The sequence below is a fragment of the Drosophila elegans genome, unplaced genomic scaffold, assembly GCF_018152505.1.
Source record: "Drosophila elegans isolate 14027-0461.03 unplaced genomic scaffold, ASM1815250v1 contig_349, whole genome shotgun sequence".
Taxonomy (NCBI): Eukaryota; Metazoa; Arthropoda; class Insecta; order Diptera; family Drosophilidae; genus Drosophila; species Drosophila elegans.
This window is the reverse complement of record NW_024545729.1, coordinates 530183-554342: the sequence shown is the minus strand read 5'-3', so window position 1 is coordinate 554342 and position 24160 is coordinate 530183. Positions and strand designations below refer to the sequence as shown.

At 33.6% G+C, this 24160-nt stretch overlaps 2 protein-coding genes and 1 long non-coding RNA gene across 9 annotated transcripts in view; 1 reads left to right on the top strand and 2 right to left on the bottom strand.

Moving 5' to 3' along the window:
* LOC108145281 overlaps positions 1-10834 on the bottom strand; it is a 37110-nt gene extending 26276 nt beyond the window's left edge. For 2 of the 6 annotated variants that reach the window (XM_017270581.2, XM_017270583.2), the window contains exons 1-4: positions 10655-10833; positions 10277-10319; positions 8588-9154; positions 4874-4954 (exon numbers count right to left, since the gene is read on the bottom strand). In XM_017270581.2, coding sequence (XP_017126070.1) covers positions 4874-4954; positions 8588-9154; positions 10277-10300 — 672 coding nt within the window. In that variant the 5' untranslated portion in view covers positions 10301-10319; positions 10655-10833. Of the gene's footprint in view, positions 1-4873; positions 4955-8587; positions 9155-10276; positions 10320-10654 lie in introns of all 6 variants that reach the window. The other 4 variants (XM_017270584.2, XM_017270582.2, XM_017270585.2 and 1 more) reach the window with 3 other exon arrangements.
* Positions 10835-14731: 3897 nt separating this feature from the next.
* On the top strand, positions 14732-22704 carry LOC108145280 (protein yellow). 2 transcript variants are annotated; one of them, XM_017270579.2, is made up of 4 exons: positions 14732-15085; positions 16081-16747; positions 19690-20123; positions 22431-22704. In XM_017270579.2, exons 1-4 carry the CDS (start codon positions 14844-14846, stop codon positions 22561-22563), a joined length of 1476 nt encoding a protein of 491 aa, XP_017126068.1. In that variant the 5' UTR covers positions 14732-14843; the 3' UTR covers positions 22564-22704. The 2 variants fall into 2 exon arrangements, with proteins under 2 accessions (XP_017126068.1, XP_017126069.1); XM_017270580.2 differs by lacking the exon at positions 22431-22704 and having other exon boundaries at positions 19690-20318.
* A 777-nt stretch (positions 22705-23481) lies between these two features.
* Positions 23482-24099, bottom strand: LOC121467287. The gene is made up of 2 exons (XR_005977410.1): positions 24033-24099; positions 23482-23885 (listed from the first exon to the last, which is right to left on the bottom strand). It is a non-coding gene; the product is annotated as an uncharacterized LOC121467287 (long non-coding RNA).
* Between the last annotated feature and the right edge of the window lie 61 nt (positions 24100-24160).

The window sequence follows — 24160 nt, the reverse complement described above, 5'->3', positions numbered from 1 at the left end:
CTAATACCTTATCTGGATTTGCTCATCTGGAACCTAAGCCCTTACCGACATTGCACTAAAAAAGGTTTTTTTTTCTGACGCCTTAATCCTGGTGCTTCTGAAGATGACGTCAAAAACTACCTGAGCAGCAAACTAAATGTTTCTCGAGCCAAACTAACCGTCTTGAAGTTCAAGTTTACGCAAAGACGTGAAATATCTTCGTATAAAATTGGACTTCCTGAGGAACATCTTAATAAGGCTCTCGATGTTTCTATATGGCCTGAACATGTTATTATTCCCGAGAACGTAAAAATGCTTAATCCTCGGGCCCATGGGCCTAAGATTCCGTCAACCAACGTTCCAAAAAACTAAATAATTATTTTTCCTTACACTAGCAGAATGTTCGCAGCTTATTGGCAAACTTAGTAAACTGCACGTCAACAGTGTCTCCTTCGATGTCAATGTGATTGCATTTACCAAAACGTGGCTTAATTCCTCTGTGTCTGACTGCGAAATATTTGCTGAATATTATGTTATATATAGATGTGATGGAAAAATGCGTCTTGGCGATGGTGTTCTTATTGCCGTCAAGTCCGATCTTGTCTCTGAACGCATTCCGATAATTGGTACGGACAGCATATTAGAGTTTGTTGCAGTTCGGACTAAGCTTCATGATTATTTCGTTTTTTATCATGCTCGTATATTCCCCCTTGTTCTGATCTTAGCCTCTACCTTCAGCATTTGGCTCAAATACAGAGTAATCATTCAACCCTCGGCTATAACGATCATCTTATTGTATGGGCGACTTTAACCTGCCATCAACTGATTTAATTGCTCTCTCCCATGGCCCATGAGTTTGTTCACGGTCTTATTGCTCATTCATTAGGACAACTTAACTCAGTCTTGAACTGCTCCAGAAAAGTGTTGAACCTTATTTTTGACCCGGAGTTCGTCAATGCATACGTAACTGGAATTAGCCCTCTCTCAAACACTGAAGACGCCTACCAGTCGACACTTGAGGTTACTTTAGCCACATTACCGTCATGTCCCGAAATCAAACCAGCATCTTTTCGCTGTTTTCGAAGAGCTAAATTCGCAGATATGAATAGGCATTTATCGGAACTCAACTGGTTTTTTATGGATTCAAACGACGACCCCTTACACATTGTAGCTTTCGATACGTTCATTCCCTTATATCCTTCTGCAAATGAAAAACTCCATGTCCAGACTTTTAAAGAAATTTAAGAGAACCGGGCTGCAAGTTGACCATTCGAAAAAATTGTTCCAGGCCACATACTCGTATTTTAGTTACGATAACACTTCATCCTATCCATACCCTCTTCCTCACTCCATTTGTATTTTCACGCTCCTAATTAGTGAGGATTATGTTTTACAAAATCTGTAAACAATCAAGACGTCTTTCTCTTTGGGCCCTGCTCTTGACCGAGCTGCGTTATAATAAAAATGTGCCGATGCTTTGTGTAAGCCATTATCTAAACTTTTTCAAATATCCCTCCTACATTCGTATTTCCCTGAAGTTTGGAAGGAATCTTTTATCTTTCCACTTCATAAAAAGGGGAGCACATCGGACATTAAAAACTACCGCGGTATTGCAAAACTGATCGCAATCCCCAAGCTTTTTGAACAGCTTATTACCGCTCAGCTACAGTACCAATGCAGCTCAGTAATGTCCCCAGCTCAGCATGGCTTTATGAAACGAAGGTCAACGACTACAAATCTTCTTGAATTTACCTCAGTCATTAGAAGCGCTTTTAAGAATAACTATCAAACTGATGTTATTTTTACGGACTTCAGAAAGGCTTTCGATTCCGTGAACAATCAGTTGTTATTGAAAAAACTAATACTCTAAGGATTCTCGATCCCATTGACAAAGTGGATTTCAACATACCTGTCGAACCGGACTCGGAGAGTAGCTTTAAAAAGCATATTCTCTAACTTTGTTCACGTGACCTCAGGTGTTCCGCAAGGCAGCCACCTAACCCCTACAGTTTGGAATTTTCATAAATGACTTGCCTCAGGTAGTTTTCTCTTCTCATGTTATGATGTATGCTGACGACGTAAAACTTTGTTTGCTGGTATCTAAACCCATTTCCCATGAACCTCTGCAAGCCGATCTGAACAATCTGCATTCTTGGTGCATTCAAAATTTTCTGTTTTTAAACAACTCGAAATGTAATTTTACTTCCTTTTATCGGAAGAGGCTTCTCCTCACTTCATATTCTATTGGGTCGAATGAAGAGTTATTAAACCAAAACTTTATCTTCTCTGATCACATTGGCATTATAGTTAGTAAAGCAAAAGGGGTTTTTGTTTTTGTTAAACGTTGGTCTTAGGAATTTGAGGACCCCTATACCAAGAAACACTTATACATTTCCTTGGTACGTCCAATTCCCTCGTGTGTTCGGTCTCTTCCATATACCAATTATTATTCCTTTTGTTTGCTTAGCGTGGTTTAAGCTGGGATACTCATCGTCACCTACCATCTTACGTGGATAGACTGCGTTTACTGAACCTGGCTTCTCTCAAAGATCGTCGAATCCTTCACAAATTAATAACTGGTCTTGTACATTCAAGCTACTGGGTCAAATACGGTTTTCCATCCTTGTAAGGTCTACTCGTCACTTTCGACCTATTGCCCTTGATATTTGTAAGACGAATTTCGAGGTACATGATCCAGTTCGCGTTTTATGTTCGCAATATAATAAACTGTATTTTTTGATATTTTCCGAATGCTCTGTTAATTTACTTGTAACAAACATCCGAACCTGTCCTTGACCCCTCATACTTGATGTGAGTCGGTTACAAGGTTTATGTTGGCAGATACTTGCTAACGATAATGTAAGAAATATAAAAATATTGTAAATAAATATAAAATACCGTTCCCCAACGTTTAGTATACATTGTTTTTACATTAAGGGAGGTTCCTTCCCACAAAATTACGAAATTTGTAGTCGAAAATATTAAACTACATTTTTAAATGAAAAAAAAAATAACACAAAACATTGGGGGTAGATTTAATTTTAAATTAACTTATTTTTCCTGGTTCTTTCTTTCGAAGAATTACTGGCCGAGTTATGGCGTCCACCGCAAATTGTTTATTTCCCAAAACATTCTGGGGGCAGGTCTGTTACCGCCTTATTCTACAATATTTCTGTATGAAAAAATTGTCCATAATAATGTCCAAAAGGTCCGAACAAAATTACTCAATCCAAGTTTAAAAAATAAATATGAAAGAAAAGGATTTCTTGTTTACTTTGAAATCCTTTCACTCTGCCAACCACCCTGCTGTCAAACATCGTGTTGGTGCTGCCGTTATCGACAAGCTCTCCCTCGACTATCACTTGAGCGCCACAGTATCAGAGTCTCACAAGTTCGGTCACTGGCTTTGGCAGAATTTCGTTTGATGTTGGCTGCTGTCCTTTTGGTCACCGTCAATCTTAGTCAGCTTACTTTGGGAATTGGAATGCCGCCGGGAACTCTCTTATGTCAGTTGTTTCCAAGTATGCATACATCCTTGGATCAATGACTACTTTATTTATCTATTATTATTTCGCCAACTGTTTTCCTTGACTGTCTACTTATAATTTATATACTATAACTTTCCGACGGCTCTAGATTTTGAAGTTTACAGAGGCATCCCGTGCAGCCACCTTGATATCTCGGAGTGCCCGGCATGTTTCTCTGATCATATTACGCTCATGATATATCTCCGTGTTGCTGACTATACGTTCGTTACCAAATACAGTCTTTAACCTCTGGTTTCGGATATATGGCTCCTTTTGCCTAAGGAATTATGAAAACTTATTGGGTCATTCTTGGATAAAAGGGAGTTTGCTGTAGACATCCGTGGACATCGTCCATCAAAAAAAGCGTGCTTGGTCCGGCCCAGTACAAAGATTATACGTTAGATCTTCCAAACGCAGTTGTTCGCGGTGCACTTCTTGTCACTTATGCAGGCAGCACTGTATATCTTGCAGCTGGTAGTATCCCTTTGTTAGCCTCCCGAGGTATCCAACCATATTCGAAATGAATTTCACATTTGCTCTCCGTACTTGTTGGGAAAATGTTTAAGCATAAAGACAAGGTTACCTATCGTTACTTGCTATTAAACCACCTGATAATTGACAACCTTTGACAAACTATGAACTGCCCCAGAAAGAGAGCCCCTAATACCCGAATTTTTGGGACCTTTGGAACACTCATTCATATAACAGCATACATGAAGAAATGGGCATTTTATTAAAATAGATAAAGTTATAAATACAGTGAGTAGTAGCTATATCAACAGACTCAATAAGAGGCTGAATGCAAAGTGGAATTTTTCAATGCTATATGCAGTGCGCAGGTTTGTAGTGGCACAGTCGCCAACGGATTAGATCAGCTGAAGAGCTACTTCGCGGGGTAATAATTTTAAAATGTGCCTGATTCCATTGACACATTTAGCTGAACGTTACCTGCCCTGCACTTTATACCCAAATATTTGAAATCTTTGAAGACTCCTAAGCATACACGAAAGCAAGGACCATCCTTGTGTGGCGTGTAAAATAAATAGTTGCAAAAAAAGACCATCAATTTAGTCGGGTTGTATTGAGCGACTTTTTTAAAGAATGACACATAAAACATTTCGATTGAAATTCGGTCGTACATACAAGGTAAGGTACATACAAATTTCAACCCACTTTGAGGCTAAAGGATTTCTGTTTCACAGTCTTAAGAGAGAAGTCGTCCAGTGAAAAGTTGCGAATACAAAGATGGCATTCTTTGAGTTGAAACATACATACATGCATATATCGTTAGTATCATACAGTCAAAAACAAATATTATAAGATTATTGAGTATTTTAGATTTTTAATGCTTCTTGCCCTTCACTTACATGTTCGATAGGCAAATCAACTTCGCTTTTGGTGCTTTCGCCAGTCAGTGCAGATGAATTGCTTGTAGATTCAACCGGATCCTATAAATATTAAAGTATAATTATTAGCAACAAATATACCACTGAAAAAACAGCACGCCGAAGTTGATATACACTTGCAGTTATCATAAAATTAAGTATATTATATGCTCAAATATGATTATATAGTTTAATAAAACTCAAGAGCTTTTGAAAATTGAAGAAAGCATAACTATCGTTACGAAGTCATGTAATTTTTTTAGATTATTAATCGACCAACTTTGAAAATAAATAAATTGCATAAAAGCAGAAAGCACTGATGAGCAGAGCATTGTTATACATTGCACACATTTCATTGGAGCATTTGTGGACTTTTTAAATGTGCCTGATCCAATTGGCACATTTAGCTAATTGTTAATACTGCACCGACATCTAAATGGCACGAACAGCTTATCTCGGTTTGTTTACTTTTGAATAGTCGCAAATGTAAAAGAAATTTATTAAAAATCATGATTATGAGAGAATTTATGGAACGCATTAATGATCAGCAGGATATCCATGATGCTATCGTGGGATTTCCCAACATTGAAGACGAAGAAGAGAAGCTGATGGAGGAGGCCACCACAGTTGCATAAATAAAGCGAAAACCCCCATGTAGAAGAGCTTTTTTCTTTCCTGAAGTCCAGAAGTTACGCGTTTTGGTGAGTTGACTAAGAAATTCTGCGGTTACGCTTTTTTTAGCCATCAGTATGGGTTACTCTTTTACAAACCGAACAATTTGAAAAAAAGAAGTATAAAAGCGTATTCATACCTACTGGTGTTCCTATCTCAAGTTGTTTTCCGAGAATTTTTTTTCATCTATCACTAAATTCATGAACTTAGAATTTAAAATATTTTATTTTATTTATTTATTTTTTAAAAACTTAGAATATAAACGCTTTCATTTTATAATTTGTCTAAAATTCTTTTTCCAGATACTATGTGGTAAGCAAATAAACACGTAAATCAGGATTTTGTAAAAAAAAATTATTTATTTAGTTATAACATTAGAAAATTTTGAAAATTACCTCACATATCATTTCAGGCTAATCAAAATGTGTCTTATTAAATGATGTTCGGTTTGTAAACAAATGACCCACATGCACAAAAGTTATGTTCCCAAGCACAAAAAAAAATGCGCGTTCCTTGCGAATAAAAATCAGCTGTTAATGTGGTTGCAATAACGAAATGACAATAATACTCTTTTATTGATCGCAATTATTATAAATGCCGCCTCAGCCTAGTCATTCACTATACATTTAACTAATGGTCCAAAAGTAAAGTCTTGGCGCGGGATTGGTTGGGATTTTTGATGGACCGTTTCCCTTTAATGGGCTCTGCGAGACTGGGCAATAAGATTGCATAAAACCTTATTCAAAATTACTGCTGTTCCTATCTCAAGTTGTTTCCCGAGTATTGTTTTCTGTCTATCTCTCAACCAAGAATTTAGAATTAAAAATGTTTTATTTTATAGTTAAACAAATACACATTGTTTGAGCACTCTGAAGAAGAAGACATTGACAGTAAACTGTCTCAGTTTGAGCTCGGGTTTTTACTGTCCTCCCATCTTTCAAAAAGTACTGTAAATGGGTATAAGACTCTCACTTGCCTGTATTGTGCTGTTTAATCACTATAAATCTGTGCTCTGTTTCTTTGAAAAATATTTTTTGGATTTACAGTAGAAGGGTTTGCATTTTTTGACTAAACTAGCTATTTAATTGATTGTGGAAAAATATAAGAAATGCTAATTCGATTGGGAAAATTAGAACGAAATCTTGGACCGTATAAGATGAAAATATCCCAAAAGATTCATAGAGTCCGAGAAAGTTTAACAGTCAATAATGGCAGACAATTTATAAGCTTATAGAGATTTGGATGAACGCCAATAAGTCTTTTTCGACAGCTATACTATATTCCTTAAAAAGTCTATAAATTTTAGATATTAATCAGAGGAATTTAAATAAAAAACTGTGCAATGAATGCAAACAACCTGAATAAGATTGGAAGGGAAGAAAAAACTCTTGTTATAACTGAAATTTCGGGAGATATGCTCGAATTTCGAAAAAAATTAATCCGTGTGCCTATTGATATTTTAAACTTTGTTTTCTCAAAATGGACTCAGAAATCTATATACAAAATTTATCCTCGCACAAGTCAATTCTCTTTATCAAAAATAGGGAATCTAGTAAGCCGCATTCTGTGAGTTTGCTGGAGACACAAAATTCCTATAACATGCTCAAAACTGTGTTGTTGATATTGACAGTATTACAGCTCTAAGCGGGAAGCCTCCTTAGCAAAGTTAAAGAACGTTCAGTGGTTCCGGGTTCCAGTCTGCAAATGATCCAACAATTTTTTTTTCAAATAATTAAGTAATTTATGTCTTGTGTTTCCGTACACTGATACAATTATTATATTCAGTTCTACAGTTCGAGTATGAAATAGAATTAAACTGTTTTTTTTAAAGAGGTTAGGTAAACTATGAAGGTACTAATCTCCAAAATGGTGAACAAACGAGTTACTTTTGTCATTACTGCCCAGCTGACCAGGCTCTTATGCCGGCTAGATTGACTATTAGTTCAAATTTGTGATTGCTTTATTTCATTTTCTCTAACATAAAAACACTGAAAACTCTTAGTTAAAGGCAAGTAATAATTAAAATGTTTCGTTTGGAAAACCGAAAATGACAAGCAATAGTTAACACACATTCATATTTTTGAGGCTCTAAAGTCCAAAATTCTGCCGATTTGTGTAAAAAGTTTTTTTACTAAAAACTTATTATTTCAATCTTTCTTCGATTGATTAGTTAACATCACACTGAGAAGGGAAAAAAGTTTTGCTTGACAATTTAATTTGATGTAAGCTTTCACTTACAGGTTAAAAGCTATAATATAACAGTAAAAAAAATAAATAAAAAAAAGGAAATTTAACGGTTTTAATGATCATAAAACCCCGACGCTTAATTCATGGCTCAACACTATATTTAGTTTATTGAACATAAGAAAACCATACGTATATAAAATCCACAGTGATAGCCAATCGGCTATTTGGTCGATGTCTTTGACCAGCACAAACTTTCAAACAATATCACAATGTTGCAGATCTCTACATGAGATGGCTTCGCAGTTTAGTATCTACCTGATAAGGGTCTCCGGAGACCAGAAGAGGCAACTGCACAGCTGACAAGTTGACAAAACAAGGTAGTACCAATCCTCTTTTCCAGAAAGAGAAACATTGGTATGCCGATGGCTACCTGTAAGCTGAACCTTTTCTGTTGCTGCCAGGTCCTTTGGAAGTCTAGATTGCTTCATCTTGGCAGTCCTTTCATGATCAATCTCACTGAACTGGTTAGTGCAAGCCCGATGGGAGCTATGCTAAATCAGCTGCATCAGTGTAGCCGACACAAGGTCAAGGGAAAAAATAAGATCCACGCGGTATCACAATGGAACAATTAAGGTCTAAGTGTCTTAGTCCACATCTGACAGCCGCTGTAACCTAGCCTAACCTAACTATACGTTGAATACGCTTTTAAGAGAAATTTACAAAAAAAAATCAATTGATTTAAGAGTCACACATTATTTCTGGATTAATATAAATTAAAAGAAGCTGCAATTTAGAGCTTAAAGGCGATGCATTAATTTATGCGTAAGAACATCTTACTTTTCCAGTCAAAGATTCTGTGCTGTCTTTTAATACCGTTTCTTCGGTACTTTGAACTTCTTCGTCTTCACCTTTGATTTGAGCATTTGATGAATCTTGTGGCACAGAAGGTTTTCTAGCATTCGATGTGCTAACACTAATAGTATTGTCATCAATGACAGCCAGCTTTTGATTCTCCTCTTTATCCATTTCCGAAATGTTAGTTGTGTCTGCCTTAACAGGTAAGTCTTCTTCTTTTTCTTCTCCTTCTTCTTCTTCTTCTTCTTCTTCAGCATCTAATGAACCAATAGATGAGGACCGCTTTTCGATTAGGGTACCAGTAGTTGAAGGCGGAGTTACTGCTATATCTGCCGTAATTTCGCTTTCTGAACTACCGTCTTTAGACTCGAGTTTGTCTCCAGTTGTTAAGTCAGCATCACCTTTATCACTTGTTTGGCTTTGAGGTTTACCTAAGTCACTGTCAGTGTTCGATTCCGAAGGTGTTTTGGGTGTGTTATCGTTCTCTTCGGAAGCCATCACATCAACGTTAAGCTCTTCCGTTTCTTTTTTTGTTTCAAGAACTTTTTCCTTAAGATTGTAAGAAAATATGCTGATGTCAACTAAAAGGCTTTCAATTTGATTATAATTATTTGAACAAACTCACAAAATGAAATGAAAAATTACTCCGAACTCTAATATACATATAAACTTAAATTTGATTATTAATAAAAAAAATTGTTTCTTTACTACAGTTCCCGGTAAATGATTTTCGTATATTACACTACTACACTGGTTAAAAAAAACGTTTGATTATTATCGGATTTAATTTAAATATCTCTAAATTTATTTAAAATTTATAAAATATTTAACTTAAATAAATCAAATAGGAACTATTTTAAATCTAATATTTTCCACATTAATTTAAATTTGTAACAATAAATTATGAATTTTAATATCAATAGTCAGATATTTGTTTTTCCTATTCCATATTTTTTCCGGTGTAGTAATAAGAAGTTTACAGATGGCTGTTAGTCTCTGATTACTCAATTAACTATTTCATTTTCAAGTATTTCAAGTAAAAATTGAATACACACTTTAAACAAAATGTTTTTTTTTCAAATTTTGTTATTTAAAGTATTTTTTCAGTTTATTTTGTAAGCAAGTGTCGTTTGCCGCGTTTTAGTTTAAGTTTCTAACAAAGTTTTTGTGATATCTTATGTAGTACCTAAAGAGCTGCTTAAAACTTTAAAATATTTTTGTAATTCTGGTGGCCTTGATTTCACAAAATAGATACAGCAAATTAAGTTGTCATGAAAAGAATTAGCAACCGACTGATTCTATTTTTGACAATAGTGGAATGATAACAAATTAAATTCGATTATGTTGCCAGTGAAAATTGAAAAAATATCTTTTTATTATTTTAGATAAAGTTTTGAGATTTTACTTGTTTCTAAATATTTTTTTAAAACATGTTTTTAAACTGAGGTTAGGTAAAAATTCAGTTTTAATTTCAGACCACTTTTTACATATACCTGAAGTATTCAATTTAGCTCCCTTGAGTTTTTAGATTTAATTTGTGTACGCTTTACAAAAAAATTTCTGAGAACTGAGAAAAAAGTCAAGACTTGTGAGATAGAACTAAGCATTCTGTAATACTAACTAATAAGAATGAAATGTTATTTGCATTTGTTGTTGCGTTTTTTTACTTACCACAATTTGAGACGTCGAATCCATTTCTTAAAGTTCTAACAATCTAGAAAAAAAAGAAATAAAAAAGTGAGGCGAATGTAAAATCAACCACTTGTAGGTAAACATTTAATTGTATCAGGGGAAAACAGCAACAGGTGCTGAAATGAGCACATAGATGATGCTTTATACTATAGATATAGGAACGCATAAATATGTATATGTTAAGCACATCGTTTTCACTTGTGCATTTACATAAAAAAAGCCCGAGGGATTGATTGTGTCGTTATTATGTAACACATTTTGCACGATTTTTAAACAATATTTGAAAATTCCAATTCCAAAAATTCCATTATAATTATTCATTCTTTTTTTTATATATTTTTAAATTTCTATGTTTACCTGCTGATTTCCAAATGGTGTTGGGAATAGAATATGTTTCCTTCTTTCACTACTGTACAATTGAATTATTAAAAGATAATAATAAAACCAAAATCCGTATAGACCAAACGAATGGAGAAGAATCAAACGCCTTTGAATTTCGAGAATATGAGTGCACATCAAAGATAGCTTCCACACTGTCCACATTTTGCCTATTTACTATATTATTGACTCTTTCACATACAGCTCTTCAGAAAATTTAAATTTAAATCTCACACATACAACTAGAAGTATTTAGAGATACCAAAGTCTTGTATATTTATACACATAGGAATTGTAAGAGAATTACGCTCAATGTCAAATACGCAGACTGATGCGGTCTACCTCTTACATGAAAGGGAAATTAATTTGATTCATTTTGTGTTATCCTTTTATATATGGGGCAAAGGACTTGATACATTTGGACAAATAGCAAACCAGAGAATAGTGTTTGCAATCTGGCTAATCCAAGGTGTTTAAATTTTTGAGTTTTTATACCCTTGCAGAGGGTATTATAATTTCAGTCAGAAGTTTGCAACGCAGTGAAGGAGACGTTTCCGACCCTATAAAGTATATATATTCTTGATCAGCATCACTAGTAGAGTCGATCTAGCCATGTCCGTCTGTCCGTCCGTCTGTCCGTCTGTCAGTCTGTCCGTCTGTCCGTCCGTTTATATGCAAACTAGTCTCTCAGTTTTAAAGCTATCTGCATGAAACTTTCCCAAAAGTTGTCTTTCTATTGCAGGTAGTATATAAGTCGGAACGAGCCGGATCGGACGACTATAGCATATAGCTCCCATAGGAACAATCGGAAAAATAATTGAAAAAAAATTATAACTTTGCTGTTTTTTATTTTTTTGTTTTGTTCTTCGACATAGAGCAATGGTTAAATATTTCAGAATTATGGTTAAAATTTCATCAAAATCGGACGACTATAGCATATAGCTCCAATAGGAACAATCGGAAAAATAATTGAAAAAAAATTGTAACTTTGCTGTTTTTTAATTTTTTGTTTAGTTCTTCGACATACTGCAATGGTTAAATATTTCAGAATTATGGTTAAAATTTCATCAAAATCGGACGACTATAGCATATAGCTCCCAAAGGAACAATCGGAAAAATAATTGAAAAAAAATATAACTTTGCTGTTTTTTAATTTTTTTTTTAGTTCTTCGACATACAGCAATGGTTAAATATTTCAGAATTATGGTTTAAATTTCATCAAAATCGGACGACTATATCATATAGCTCCCATACAAATAATAAAAATATATAAAAGAACAATCAAATAATTAAGCTGCAAATCGTCATAGCTTCAATGTTTTTAAACATATTCGCAAGTAAATCATAATTTTAATGTTTTCAAAAATATTTAATTCTTGCGATAGCTGCAAGGGTATATGAACTTCGGCTTGCCGAAGTTTGCTTTCTTTCTTGTTTATTATTTTTCTTGTAACTTTGTAAAGCATAAATGGGCACCTTGTAAAAAGATACGAATTTTCAAGACAACGTATAAATACACCTGAACAAACTTAAATTTAAGTTTAACAAATTTTTAGTCTTCATAATTTAAGAACTGACATCTAAAAACTTGTTGGTTGCAGAACATTTAAAAACCCTTATAAATTTATTTTTGATAAGAAAATGTGCAAATGGTATTTGGTATTTAATCAAAATAAGTTAAATAAATCTATAAATTATCCCGATTTTTTCAATTACTTACAGAACATGGGGCATTTTGGAACATCAATATATGTACGAGTCACACACAAAAGTTTAAATACCCTTGATGCTTGAAGCTATATATGTATTTATGTCGATTTTTCAATACATTTTTCGGTTGTTAAAAAATAAAAATATAATATAAAGATATATGTCTTGAGTAATGTACACAGAAAAATATACAATTTAGGAAGTCTTACACTACGCGAAATATCGGTGTAGAACCTTATGGTCAGTATGAAAGATTTGGCTATAGGATGTAGTAAACCGATTTTGATCAAAAGTTAAGGGTTAGGTTAAATACCGTAAAAACATAATTTTGAGTCAAAACCAGCGATTTTAACTCAAATCTAAAAATAACAAGAAATGAATCAATCTTCGGCAAGCCGAAGTTTATTTACCTTTGCACTTATTGCAAAAATTAAATATTCCTTATAACAACTATATTTTTATTTGTTTGCCAACAAGGCCGTGAAGTGAATTTCTGATAAATTAGTTCATTTTTATGGCAGCTGAATGATTAAACCATTACTTTTTCCAAAAGAATTAAAACAAAAATTCAAAATAAGATAAGCTACAAATTTGATCAAATTTAAAGCGTTGTTCTTAAATAATAAAGCATCAATAAGTATTAAAGAAATAACGAAAAAAATTGAAAAACAGCACAGTTATATTTTTTTTTTAATTTTTTTCCGATTGTTCTATGAGAGCTATATGATACATTCATCCTATTGATCAGCGACACTAAGAAAGTCGATCTCGCCATTTCCCATAGAAACAATATGAAAAAATGTTTCCGTGTCAAAAGGTCTTTATTGTTTTGTATTTATACAATTTAAAAATTAATGTAATGAGTACAAAAAAATCGATGTAACTAGCGCAGTAAATAAATTAAAATGTCGACTTACAACATCGATGTATCGATAATTTTGCTTACGTTTTAGGTTAAGCAAAATCTTGATAATGATCGTTATATCGGTATTTTCGTATATTTTCGGCATACATGTTACATATATATTTAATTTGCCAGGTTTAAAGCCCGTTTTTGTATTCAGAACTGCAAGTCTGACATGTTATTCCAAAAAAAACGTTTTTCTCTATACTTTTGCATCATTAAAATGCAAAACAATTTTGTAATTTATATTTTTTTTAAATTCTCGTTAAGAGGTGTCTTTGTTCTAGTAGTAAATTCTGAAAATTATCTACTTGAAAAAAGTCTTACAATTTGTATGTGTTTTAATCGGGGTTGTGCTGAGAATTTTTTGAAAATATTTTCTATATTATATAAAATGTTAATATTTCTTACAGTACGTTACTTTTAGGGCTACTCCTTTCTATTTTTTATTTAGAAAAAATAGTTTTTTTAAACGAGTACAAAATTTACTTAAATATATATTTTTGTTTTAAATAAATTTTGTTTATGGCGGCAATTTCTACAATTGAGAAAAATTTCCTTGATTTAAGAAAGACTTGAGTGTTTAGAAAAAAAATTCTTGAAACTACACATTTTTATATCCTTGCAGAGAGTATTATAATTTCAATCAGAAGTTTGCAACGCAGTGAAGGAGACCTCTCCGACCCTATAAAGTATATATTCTTGATCAGCATCACTAGACGAGTCGATCCAAAAGTATATATATAGCTCCCATAGGAACAATCGAAAAAAAAAAATAAAAAAAAATTATAACTTTGCTGTTTTTTAATTTTTTTTTTATTTCTTCGACATATAGTAATGGTTAAATATTTCAGAATTACGGTTTAAATTTCTTCAAAATCATTTTAAAATCGGACGACTATATTTTATATTCCCATAGAATTAATATAAATATATAAAATAACTATCTAATAATTGAGCTGCAAATCATCATAGCTTCAATGTTTTTAAGCATATACGCAAGTAAATTTTAATTTTAATGTTTTCAAAAATATTTAATTCTTGCAATAGCTGCAAGGGTATATGAATTTCGGCTTGCCGAAGTTTACTTCCGTTCTTGTTTTTTCTTTGATAAGGAAATAATGAAGTTTAATGAGGAATTTTTTTTACTTTTTTATTTTGAGTGATCCTGCGATCAATAAAATCTAATATATTTAGATAATTTTAAAACTGAGAGACTAGTTTCCGTAAAAGCAAGATGACAGAAGAGGATGGCCAGACCGGCTCGATTGACGATGTCAAGGATTAATTTCCATTTAAGGTTCAGAAATTAAACTAAAAATTGTAATAACTTCTCAGTCATTTCAAAAAAGCTTTTGCTTTTAGTAAAGCTTGAGCACTAACTCCATTTAAACAAAACTAAAAGCTCCGACCGGCTTTAAAAAACATTCAAGCGATATCTTAAACATAACCAGTCGATAAAAGGTGGTGGAGCAGATTGATTGTTACAGAGGCAGAATCGGACTTCTGTGGGTCAATAACTTAAAAAATAAATTTGTACCTTTTTGGGTCGCTATGATGCACCACTTCTTTGCAAGTTGTTGTGTAATTGCACAGATAACTTTGTTCATGGGGTCTTCAAACGGAAACTTCATTGTTCAACCAGTTTCTATGAAACTTGAAGGCTATTCATACACTACACAGCCACTATCGCGGACTTTAAATAGTGAAAGTCAACTTGAAATCGTTAATGAGTGGAAATATTTGGACTTTGAATACTCAACTTTTGTCGAACGCCAACAAGCAATTTTGAATGGGTAACTAAACACTTAAATATTTATTTTTAATAAAAACGAGCTATTATCAAAAATTCAAACCGTTTAATTTAAGTTGGAAAAAATTTATAACTTCTTTGTTTCTCCAGATATTTGCAAATCAAACAAGACGAAGATATTATTTTCGACATTTTTAATGAATGTTTATAAAGACTGAAATTATAATACTTAAACATATGGTTGGTTTATTGTTCGAAAATATGAATTTAGTTTTTATTAAAAACGTACAACGATTTCAGCTGTCATTGGGAAAGAGCAAAGAAACTTTTTTTGTTTCTTTCGTGTTGGGTGTCTTAACGTTACTAGATGAGAAAAATTTGAAAGTGTCAAAAAAAAATGTTAGAGCTGGGTCAGAGCAGCTTTCGAGCAGTAAATGAGCAAAAAATTTCAACTGGAATAACGAAGGGTTTTTCAATATATTGTTCCCTTTTCCAACTCAAATTAGAATACATTAATATATATTTTGTTTTTTTTTTATAGAAATAAAGTCTTACAACTAACAAAGAATTTAGATTTTTGGATTACATTAAAATAATAAAACGTCTTTAATGAAGTATATAGACCCTCATCGTCTAAATATTTTGCTGTTTTATACCCTTGCAGAGGGTATTATAATTTCAGTCAGAAGTTTGCAATGCAGTGAAGGTGACATTTCCGAACCTATAACTGACCTCCATCATGTCTCAAAGTGACACACGGGCGTGGCCACATTTTGAAATAAACTTCACGAAGCATCTGCTTGTTAAATCCCAAATCTCCAGCTAGACATGGTTAGATCGACTCGGAAATTGTTCCTGCTGAACCTGTTGTAGTGTCGGAAACGCTTTCTTCCAGCAGTTACATACTTTTCAACGAACAAAATATACCCTTTCACTTCACGAATAATAGGTATAACTAAACAGTTAACAAGGTTTTCAATGCAATACAATTACTTGTACAACATTCAAACCTGTTATTCGTTGCTTTTATACTTACAGAGACTTTGTACCGAAAAATAATTTACCACTCGGTATTGATGTGTATCAAAACCGCCTGTTTGTTACAACACCTCGTTGGAAGGATGGAGTCCCAGCAAGTTTAGGTACAATTCCATTTCCTCCAAAGGAGACAAGTCCAGCAATAAAACCGTATCCAAATTGGGAGGCCCATGGAAATCCAAATAATCCGGACTGCTCAAAACTGATTTCGGTGTATCGTACAGCGGTAGATAGATGTCATAGGCTTTGGTTGATTGATTCAGGCATAGTTAATGCCACAATCAATTTAAACCAAATTTGCCCGCCTAAAATAGTTATATATGACCTTAGAACTGACAAATTACTTGTTCGGTACAATTTGGAAACATCTCAAGTAAAACAGGATTCTCTGCACTCTAATATTGTTGTGGATATAGGAGATCATTGCGACGATGCGCACGCTATTGTATCGGATGTATGGAGATTTGGTCTTGTTGTTTACAGCCTATCAAAAAACAGAAGCTGGAGAGTGACAAATTATAATTTCTACCCGGACCCCATAGCTTCAGACTTTAATGTTTACGGATTAAACTTTCAATGGCTAGATGGCGTTTTTGGTATGAGTATATCTTACAATAGGGAAAGTCTGAAGCGCAATCTTTACTTTCATCCTATGGCAAGTTTCAAGGTAAGCGTTACAAAACTTTTAAAAACTTTACAGTAAAATTATTATAAACACACAAACACAATCCAATACTAACCCATATTATGACTCAGAGTGATTTTACAGACTTTCTCGATTTGTGAGCATGGAATAAACTTGCACTTCGTGAGCATAACTAGATTCTGCATATTAATTCCCAAATCCCTAGCGTTTAACGTTCATACGGACATGGACTCGGCGTTGATCCTATAGAGCTCTAGGAGTGAAAAGTACAAAAATGATTACTTTGTTTTTTTTTTTAATTTATCACTGCGGACCGTCCACATAGTGATGGTGAGCACCAGAAAATGTGAGCAAGAAGACTTTTATATGTAGCCACAATATTGAAAACTAGCTCTTAGCGTCCAATCTTAAAAAATTACAAGGCAATCAAAAAGTCTAAGACTTTTATAAAGTCAATTGGTTTATAAGAAATGGGAGTGAAAGTATGACAAAAATGTTTTCTAATATTGAAGTAGTTAGAGCCTGTGGAGCAAAGAGTCCGACTTTTAAGGAATGGTAGTATTCTGGCTTTAAATACGCGACATCTCAATACAATACTTCTTTCAAAAGATGTTCAATAATCAAGAGTTGGAACTCATGTTGAAATAAAAACTATTGTCCTCCCGTATGCTTGTTTGTTTTTTTGTTTGAACCAAGTCAAATCGTCCTGAAACCAATTAACCACTTTTTGTAAAACACTTGTTCTTCCACTTTTTGGAATACGCGCTAGTTTAGCGAGAAAACGGATAAGAAAAGCTAGATTTTACACGCCGACAACTAAACGGCTAAAGCTACGGATACGTGCTATTTATAATTAAAAAGGTATTTTTAAGGGCTATTTCTTTGTCATTATATTTTAAGTAAAACGAAAAAACAAGCAGGGGTATTATAGACAAAACTTATATTTTGGTGCTGAGGGCACAGAACACCGTTTTTCGGCTTTTTCAATTTTCAAGTCATAGAGCAGGACATTGTAGTCCAGGTTTGGTTTAATATGTATTTTCTTAGCTTCGATGTGACTTAGCGACCATGTACATATCTTCCTACATACGTTACAGCGTAGGCTTGTGGGAGCTGCGTATTATTCAGGAATAGTGGGGGATACATTTCTCTCTTGAGAGCGAATGTTATGTGTTCACAGTCTGACAACGACTGCTCCAATACCGCGATGAGATTGGTTTGTGGGAGGTATGGCTCAAGTAACTTGTGAGTGTATTCAGGCAAGATCGTAATAATTTTACGGTAGTGCAAACAAATCAAGCCAGTTGAAAACCTGTGCGACATCAAGGAGTATTGCACTGCAGTATTGTCGATACTCGAATGCTGTCCCCAAATCTGATGTTATTATGTTGACTCGCTCTATGCTCTTTATCATGGTGCATTTTCAGATATGGGATTATGCGCGTCAGAAGCCATTTTACGAAAAGTACGAAGCTGGTTGTGTATGATCTTTGCCAGGCTTCGTTATCATTATGATTACGGATTTTTTACACTTGTTTTTGGAAGTAGGCAAGTCTTATGATCCTATTGGAATATTTACAAAAGGCTTCAACTGCACAGTTTGAGATTTCAATTAGTATTTTTAGAGCAATCAATTCCCCGCCTGGAGACTTTTGAGGTTTCACTTGCATTTTAATGACTTCGATGAGCAACTTCGTTTCTGTTTCAGTACGAATTGGAAGTGACGGTAGTGCAAGCGAATAAGCTGCAAGGTTCGGTTGAAATACGTTCCGAAGATGTAAAGCAAATGTATAGGTTCCGTCTTTTTCGCTTCGGGCCCAGCTGCCTGCACAGTTTTTTTTATATAGGTGACTGTTTCGGCCGGGGCGCTAAGATTTGGGTCAGCTTTCCACAAGTAAAACTTTATACAGGTTGGCAAAAGTTTTTCAATGTACCGGCTTTGTGCTTTTTCTTCTTCCTGCTTAAGAGTCTTGGTGAGTTTGCTAGTAGCCTCCTTAAGACATTTCTTGAATGTTGGAGATCTGCAAGCTTTTCAATTTAAAGATTTGTTTTTTATCAGTTGGTCTGCACATCTTTCTCTTGTGGTGTAGAGGTTTTGGTTGCTGCGACGAGTACGGACTACAGTGCTCGGAACAGCAGTCGATGTCCTCCTTGATGTTGAGCTGCGGGGTAAGTTCAATAAGTTAAGTTAATAAGTTCAACATACATAACTTTTGTATTTAAGCCAGTTGGTTCTGTGCGACTTCAGCCTGTGGGGTGCTCGATTCTTCTCGGGCTTTGGAGAAGAGTCAATAGGACTGGTGAGAAGTCTGATTAAAAAACTGGGAGCGATTTCGCACTTATCAGATTGCGAGAAATATTTTTTGTCATAGCAATTTCAATTAAATCTGGAAGCTTTCTAGGTTCTGCTGGCCAGTATGTAGGAGTGCCTGGTAAAGCGTAGTCCAGTTTGTTGCATGTTTTGATGATTGCGTTATATAGTTGACTTCTTTTGGGTGTCACCAGACAAAATCCCTATTGCGAATGCTTGCCATTCTCTTGCTGCTATGAAGATATCTCCAAGTGCAATGTAGAAGTCAATGAATCGGCCTTGAGAGATTTTGCTTTATCGATGTTGCTTTATCGATGTTGCTTGCAAATAATTTTGTGCAAACCTTTGGTGCCGTAGGTGGTGATTGAAGGGCCAACGAGGAGCTGGCTGCTCTGCCGATCTTAAGCGATCTCCAAAGAAAGCGTCAATTAAAAATAATCCATACCATGTAATAAAGACATTATAATATGATCCCATAGTTGTAACATGCTCATAAAAGTCTGTGTCAAAAAATTCTATTTTCAAGGGCTTAAAAATTGGAAAAGAGTAAATAGATCTCTTAATATTACAGACATAACCATATTATTTATTAAGCGTTAACAAAAATTTTTTTGAAAGATAAATTATCTCAATTACTTAATATCTCTTCTAGGAGTTTATGGTACCGATGGATCTCTTGTTAAATGAATCTTTATGGCAAAATGATGTTCAAGAAAACGCAAAGTATTTCTTTGCAATTGGAGATCGTGGAATTAATAGTCAGTCGTCTACTTCCGGAATCACAAATAATGGAGTTATGTTTTTTACACAAGTTCATCAAGATAACATTGGATGCTGGGACACAACGAAACCATACACTCGAGCCAATTTGGGAAATCTTCTTAATTTGGAGAACGACTCGAACCTAATCCAGTTTCCCAATGACTTAAAAGTAGACAACAGAGAAGATCAAAGTGTGTGGATAATGAGTAACCGACTGCCAATTTTCCTATATAGCAAACTGGACTATGGAGAAGTAAATTTTCGAATATTAAAGGCGGATGTAAATAAGATTATTCGTAACAGTATTTGTGATCCGGGCAATAGGTACGTTAATGGATCTAAATCAGCTTTTGTGTTAATTGAAGAAGGTCAATGCTATTAAAAAAACTAACAAAATGGTTAATAAAGTTTTGACTTCCCGAAAAAATACCTATGTATCGACACCCTAAAGATACAAAATATCTAAATATATTTCAGTTCCAAAATTTGTCCACAAATAAATTTCATTCAAATAACTTTTATTATGCCCGTTATTTGTGGTCTAAAAGGGTTTATTATATTTGTTGAAATCAGTTGATTTAACCAAGTTTTTCTGTCTGTCCGTATTTCGAAAGACTTGGGAAACTATAAAAGCTAGAGATTTGGGATTTGAGAATCAGGTTTAAAACATGTATACGCAGCGCAAGCTTATTAAAAAATTTGTCCGCCCACTTCAATGCTAACAACAAATCGAAAAACTATTTAGAGACATTGTAGTATAACATTAGTTTGGTCTGTATCATCAAAACAACTTGATAAACGGAACAATTATTTTAGAAATTATAAACAAAATTAATATTAAAAGATTTTAACTATGTTTAGCACTGCTGCTGCGGGTAAACGTTAAGTCCTACCTCTTCTCCTGCAATGAAATGCGCTTTTTAACAGTGTAACCGAATCTTAAGGACAAACACGGAAGATCTTATAAGCAGTGTTGGAAATCTCTAGAGGGCGTGTCTGAGTGTGTGATTCGTGTCTGTGTGTATTGTAATATTGTCGATTTTCTTTAATCAGGAGAGTCACAAGAACAAATCATGAAAATTGAAATTCGTTAACTGAGTATTGGATATTTCACAGTCGGGACTCTACTCGACTATAGCGTTCCAACTTGCTTTTTTTATGTTCCAGCTGACTTCTTAAAAAAAATGGTGCGAAATTAACTAGCAAGGAGAGATCGCAAAAGAAAAGAATTCTATGAGCAATTGAAAACATTTTTTTTAAAGTTCAAAAGTTCGTATTCCCTTGCAGCTATTTCAAAAACTAAATACTCTTTAAAACGTTCAAATTATGATTTACTTGCGTGTATGTTTAAAAACATTGAAATACAAAAAAAATTATAACTTTGCTGTTTTTTAATTTTTTTATTAGTTCTTCGAATATAGTAATGGTTAAATATTTCAGAATTACGGCTTAAATTTCATCAAAATCGGACGACTATATTATATAGCTCCCATAGAAATAACATAAATATATAAAATAACTATTTAACTATTTAATTCTTGCAATAGCTGCAAGGGTATATGAACTTCGGCTTGCCGAAGTTCGCTTCCTTTCTTGTTAAATTTTTTTTTAGTTCTTCGACATAAAGTATTGTTTAAATATTTCAAAAATACGGTTTAAATTTCATCAAACTCGGACGAGTATAACAAAAAGTTCCCATAAAAACAATAAAAATAATAATAAAAAAAATATTTTTTTTAATTAAACCTTTTTATTTTGTTAATTTTTTTTTGGAAATTATTTTTGATTAATTATTAATTTGACAGTTCAGTTTTAATTTAATTAAAATCGGAAAACGATATCTTATAGCTAACTGAACTATCAAATAATTGGGCTGCAAATCATCATAGCCTCAATGTAAACATACACGCAAGTCAATCATAATTTTAATGTTTCCAATAATGTTTAATTTTTGCAATAGCTGCAAAGGTATATGAACTTCGGCTTGCCGAAGTTTGCTTCCTTTTTTGTTTTTTTTTAATTCTTTTTGACTTATTAACAATTTGACAGTTCAGAATTACACTTTTAATTCTATTAAAATCGAAAAACGATATCGTATAGCTGTCATAGAAACTATCGATTAATTGAGCTGCAAATCATCATAGCTTTTATGATTTTAAACATATACACAAGTAAGTCATAAGTTTGATCTTTTCAAGAATATTTAATTTTTAAAATAGCTGCAAGGGTATATTAACTTTGGCTTGCCGAAGTTTTCTTCCTTTCTTGTCTAAATGTAATAAGTTAAGTAGTAAAATCAGTATGCTTCTTATTAACGTGATTTGTTGCAGCAGCAAATAAATTTGTGATTATATTTTTAAAGTCTGTTTTCGATTACAATTTGGGAAATGCACCAGGCGTGGTTGTAGCGCACATTTATGGTTTTTAAGAATCTAAAACAAAAACAAGAAAGAACGCTATAGTCTAGTTTGCCGACTGTTAGACACCTGTTACACAGCTAACAAATTTTAAACAAAATATTCCCCCACAAAACAATCGGAACCTAGGTGGCGCCATCTGTCAAACTGCATAGCCAACACTAGGAGCTAAAACGCGCAACACCCCTAACAGTTATTTCGTTCTCTCTTTCAGTCTCCCTCTCATTTGCTACCACCGGCAGAGCAGCGGCCGATCAGTGACTGAGCATTGGCAGAGGGGCGGCAGAACGGTGGCAGAGGACATTAAGGGGTATATACAGTACTTAAAAAAATTTTATTTTATTTAAAAATACTGACTGAAAATTTCATATCGTTCCGGTGAATATTTTCCAAGCTTGCAAGTATAAGTACAAACTTTAAACGCGTTTTACTTAAAATGGCGTTTTCAAAGTCGGTGATCAACATTACTCAGAAACGGCTAAACCGATTAGTGTCAAATTTTTAGTAATTAATAATACAGTTAAAATATAACATATTACGTGTACAAAATTTCAGTTAATTAAATTTAAAAGCTTTCTCAGAAAAAAATTTAAAAAATTCTTTTTTTTCGGCCTTCTAACTGTATATAACCCCATAATAATTTTTAAAATAATAGCTCTATTGAAAATTTTTGTGTCTACCGGTAGATCTCAAACATAAATTGATCGATCATTTTTTCAGTACAAGTGCGTAAATAAAATGTTAAAGATATAAGTAGTCAGTTAATACCGTTGGTGAAATAAATAAATAAATAAAAAAAATAAATGTAATATAATAATAACAGTAACAGCTATTGCAAAAATTAAATATTCTTCTGCACTGTCAAATTATTAATAAGTCAAAGAAAATTAAAAAAAAAAGTTGAATTTGTTTTTTATTTGTTCCCGTGGGAGCTTTATGTTAAATTCGTCCGATTTTAATGAAATTTAAACTGTAATTCTTAAATATTGAACCGTAGATATATGTCGAAGGACCAAAAAAAATATTAAAAAACAGCAGACTTTTTTTTCATTTATTTTTCCGATAGAAACTTGCGTAGAAACGGACGGACAGACGGACATGGCTAGATCAACTCTCCAATTGATGCTGATCAAGAATATATATACTTTATGGGGTCGGAGATGTCTCCTTCACTGCGTTGCAAACTTCTGACTGAAATTATAATACCCTCTGCAAGGGTATAAAAATCGTCATATATGTAGATCATAGTGCAGAAAGTTTTTGAATCACATTAAAAAGCATATTCAAATCCTCAGCGGATATTTTATTTTTAATTTCCATGACAACCGTTAAATTGATTTTCTAGATCTGACATAATTTAAACATGTTTTAGAACCAACAAAAATGATGTAAACATATAATGTTATTCGAAATTTAGATGTTTTAAAGAGTATTTAATTTTTACAAACTTCGGCTTGCCGGAGTTGGCTTCCTTTCTTGTTTATTTCCGATTTGATCGGTTTGAAACTCAATTTATCGCAAAGTTGTTTAAAACCATTAAGTTCTTTGCGAACCTAATTCCGGCATCCGAAAGTATGTATGTATGTACATATGTATTTTATGTGAAGTGCAGCGTCACTGGGAGAAAAGATTCCGTGATAATGGTTCAGTTTTGAAGACTGGAACAGGTCTGGAAAATAAGATCCTGAGAATTAAAATCTGGCTCTGGGCGCAATAACACTCGCTGTTTTACGAAGGCGGAAATCACTCCGTTTCCTATCTCAATATTGTTTTAAATTGCCCATTAATAGCGTTCCCCGTCCTCAAAATGACCCACCCTACTGTTGGGGAACTCCTTTTCCTGGTCAAAGCACATTTTTTGCTGCGCCTACCGCAACCATGAGTGTTTAGTATTTAAGTATGTATGTATGTATATAAGACGTGAAGAATATGTCTTTGTTTGCC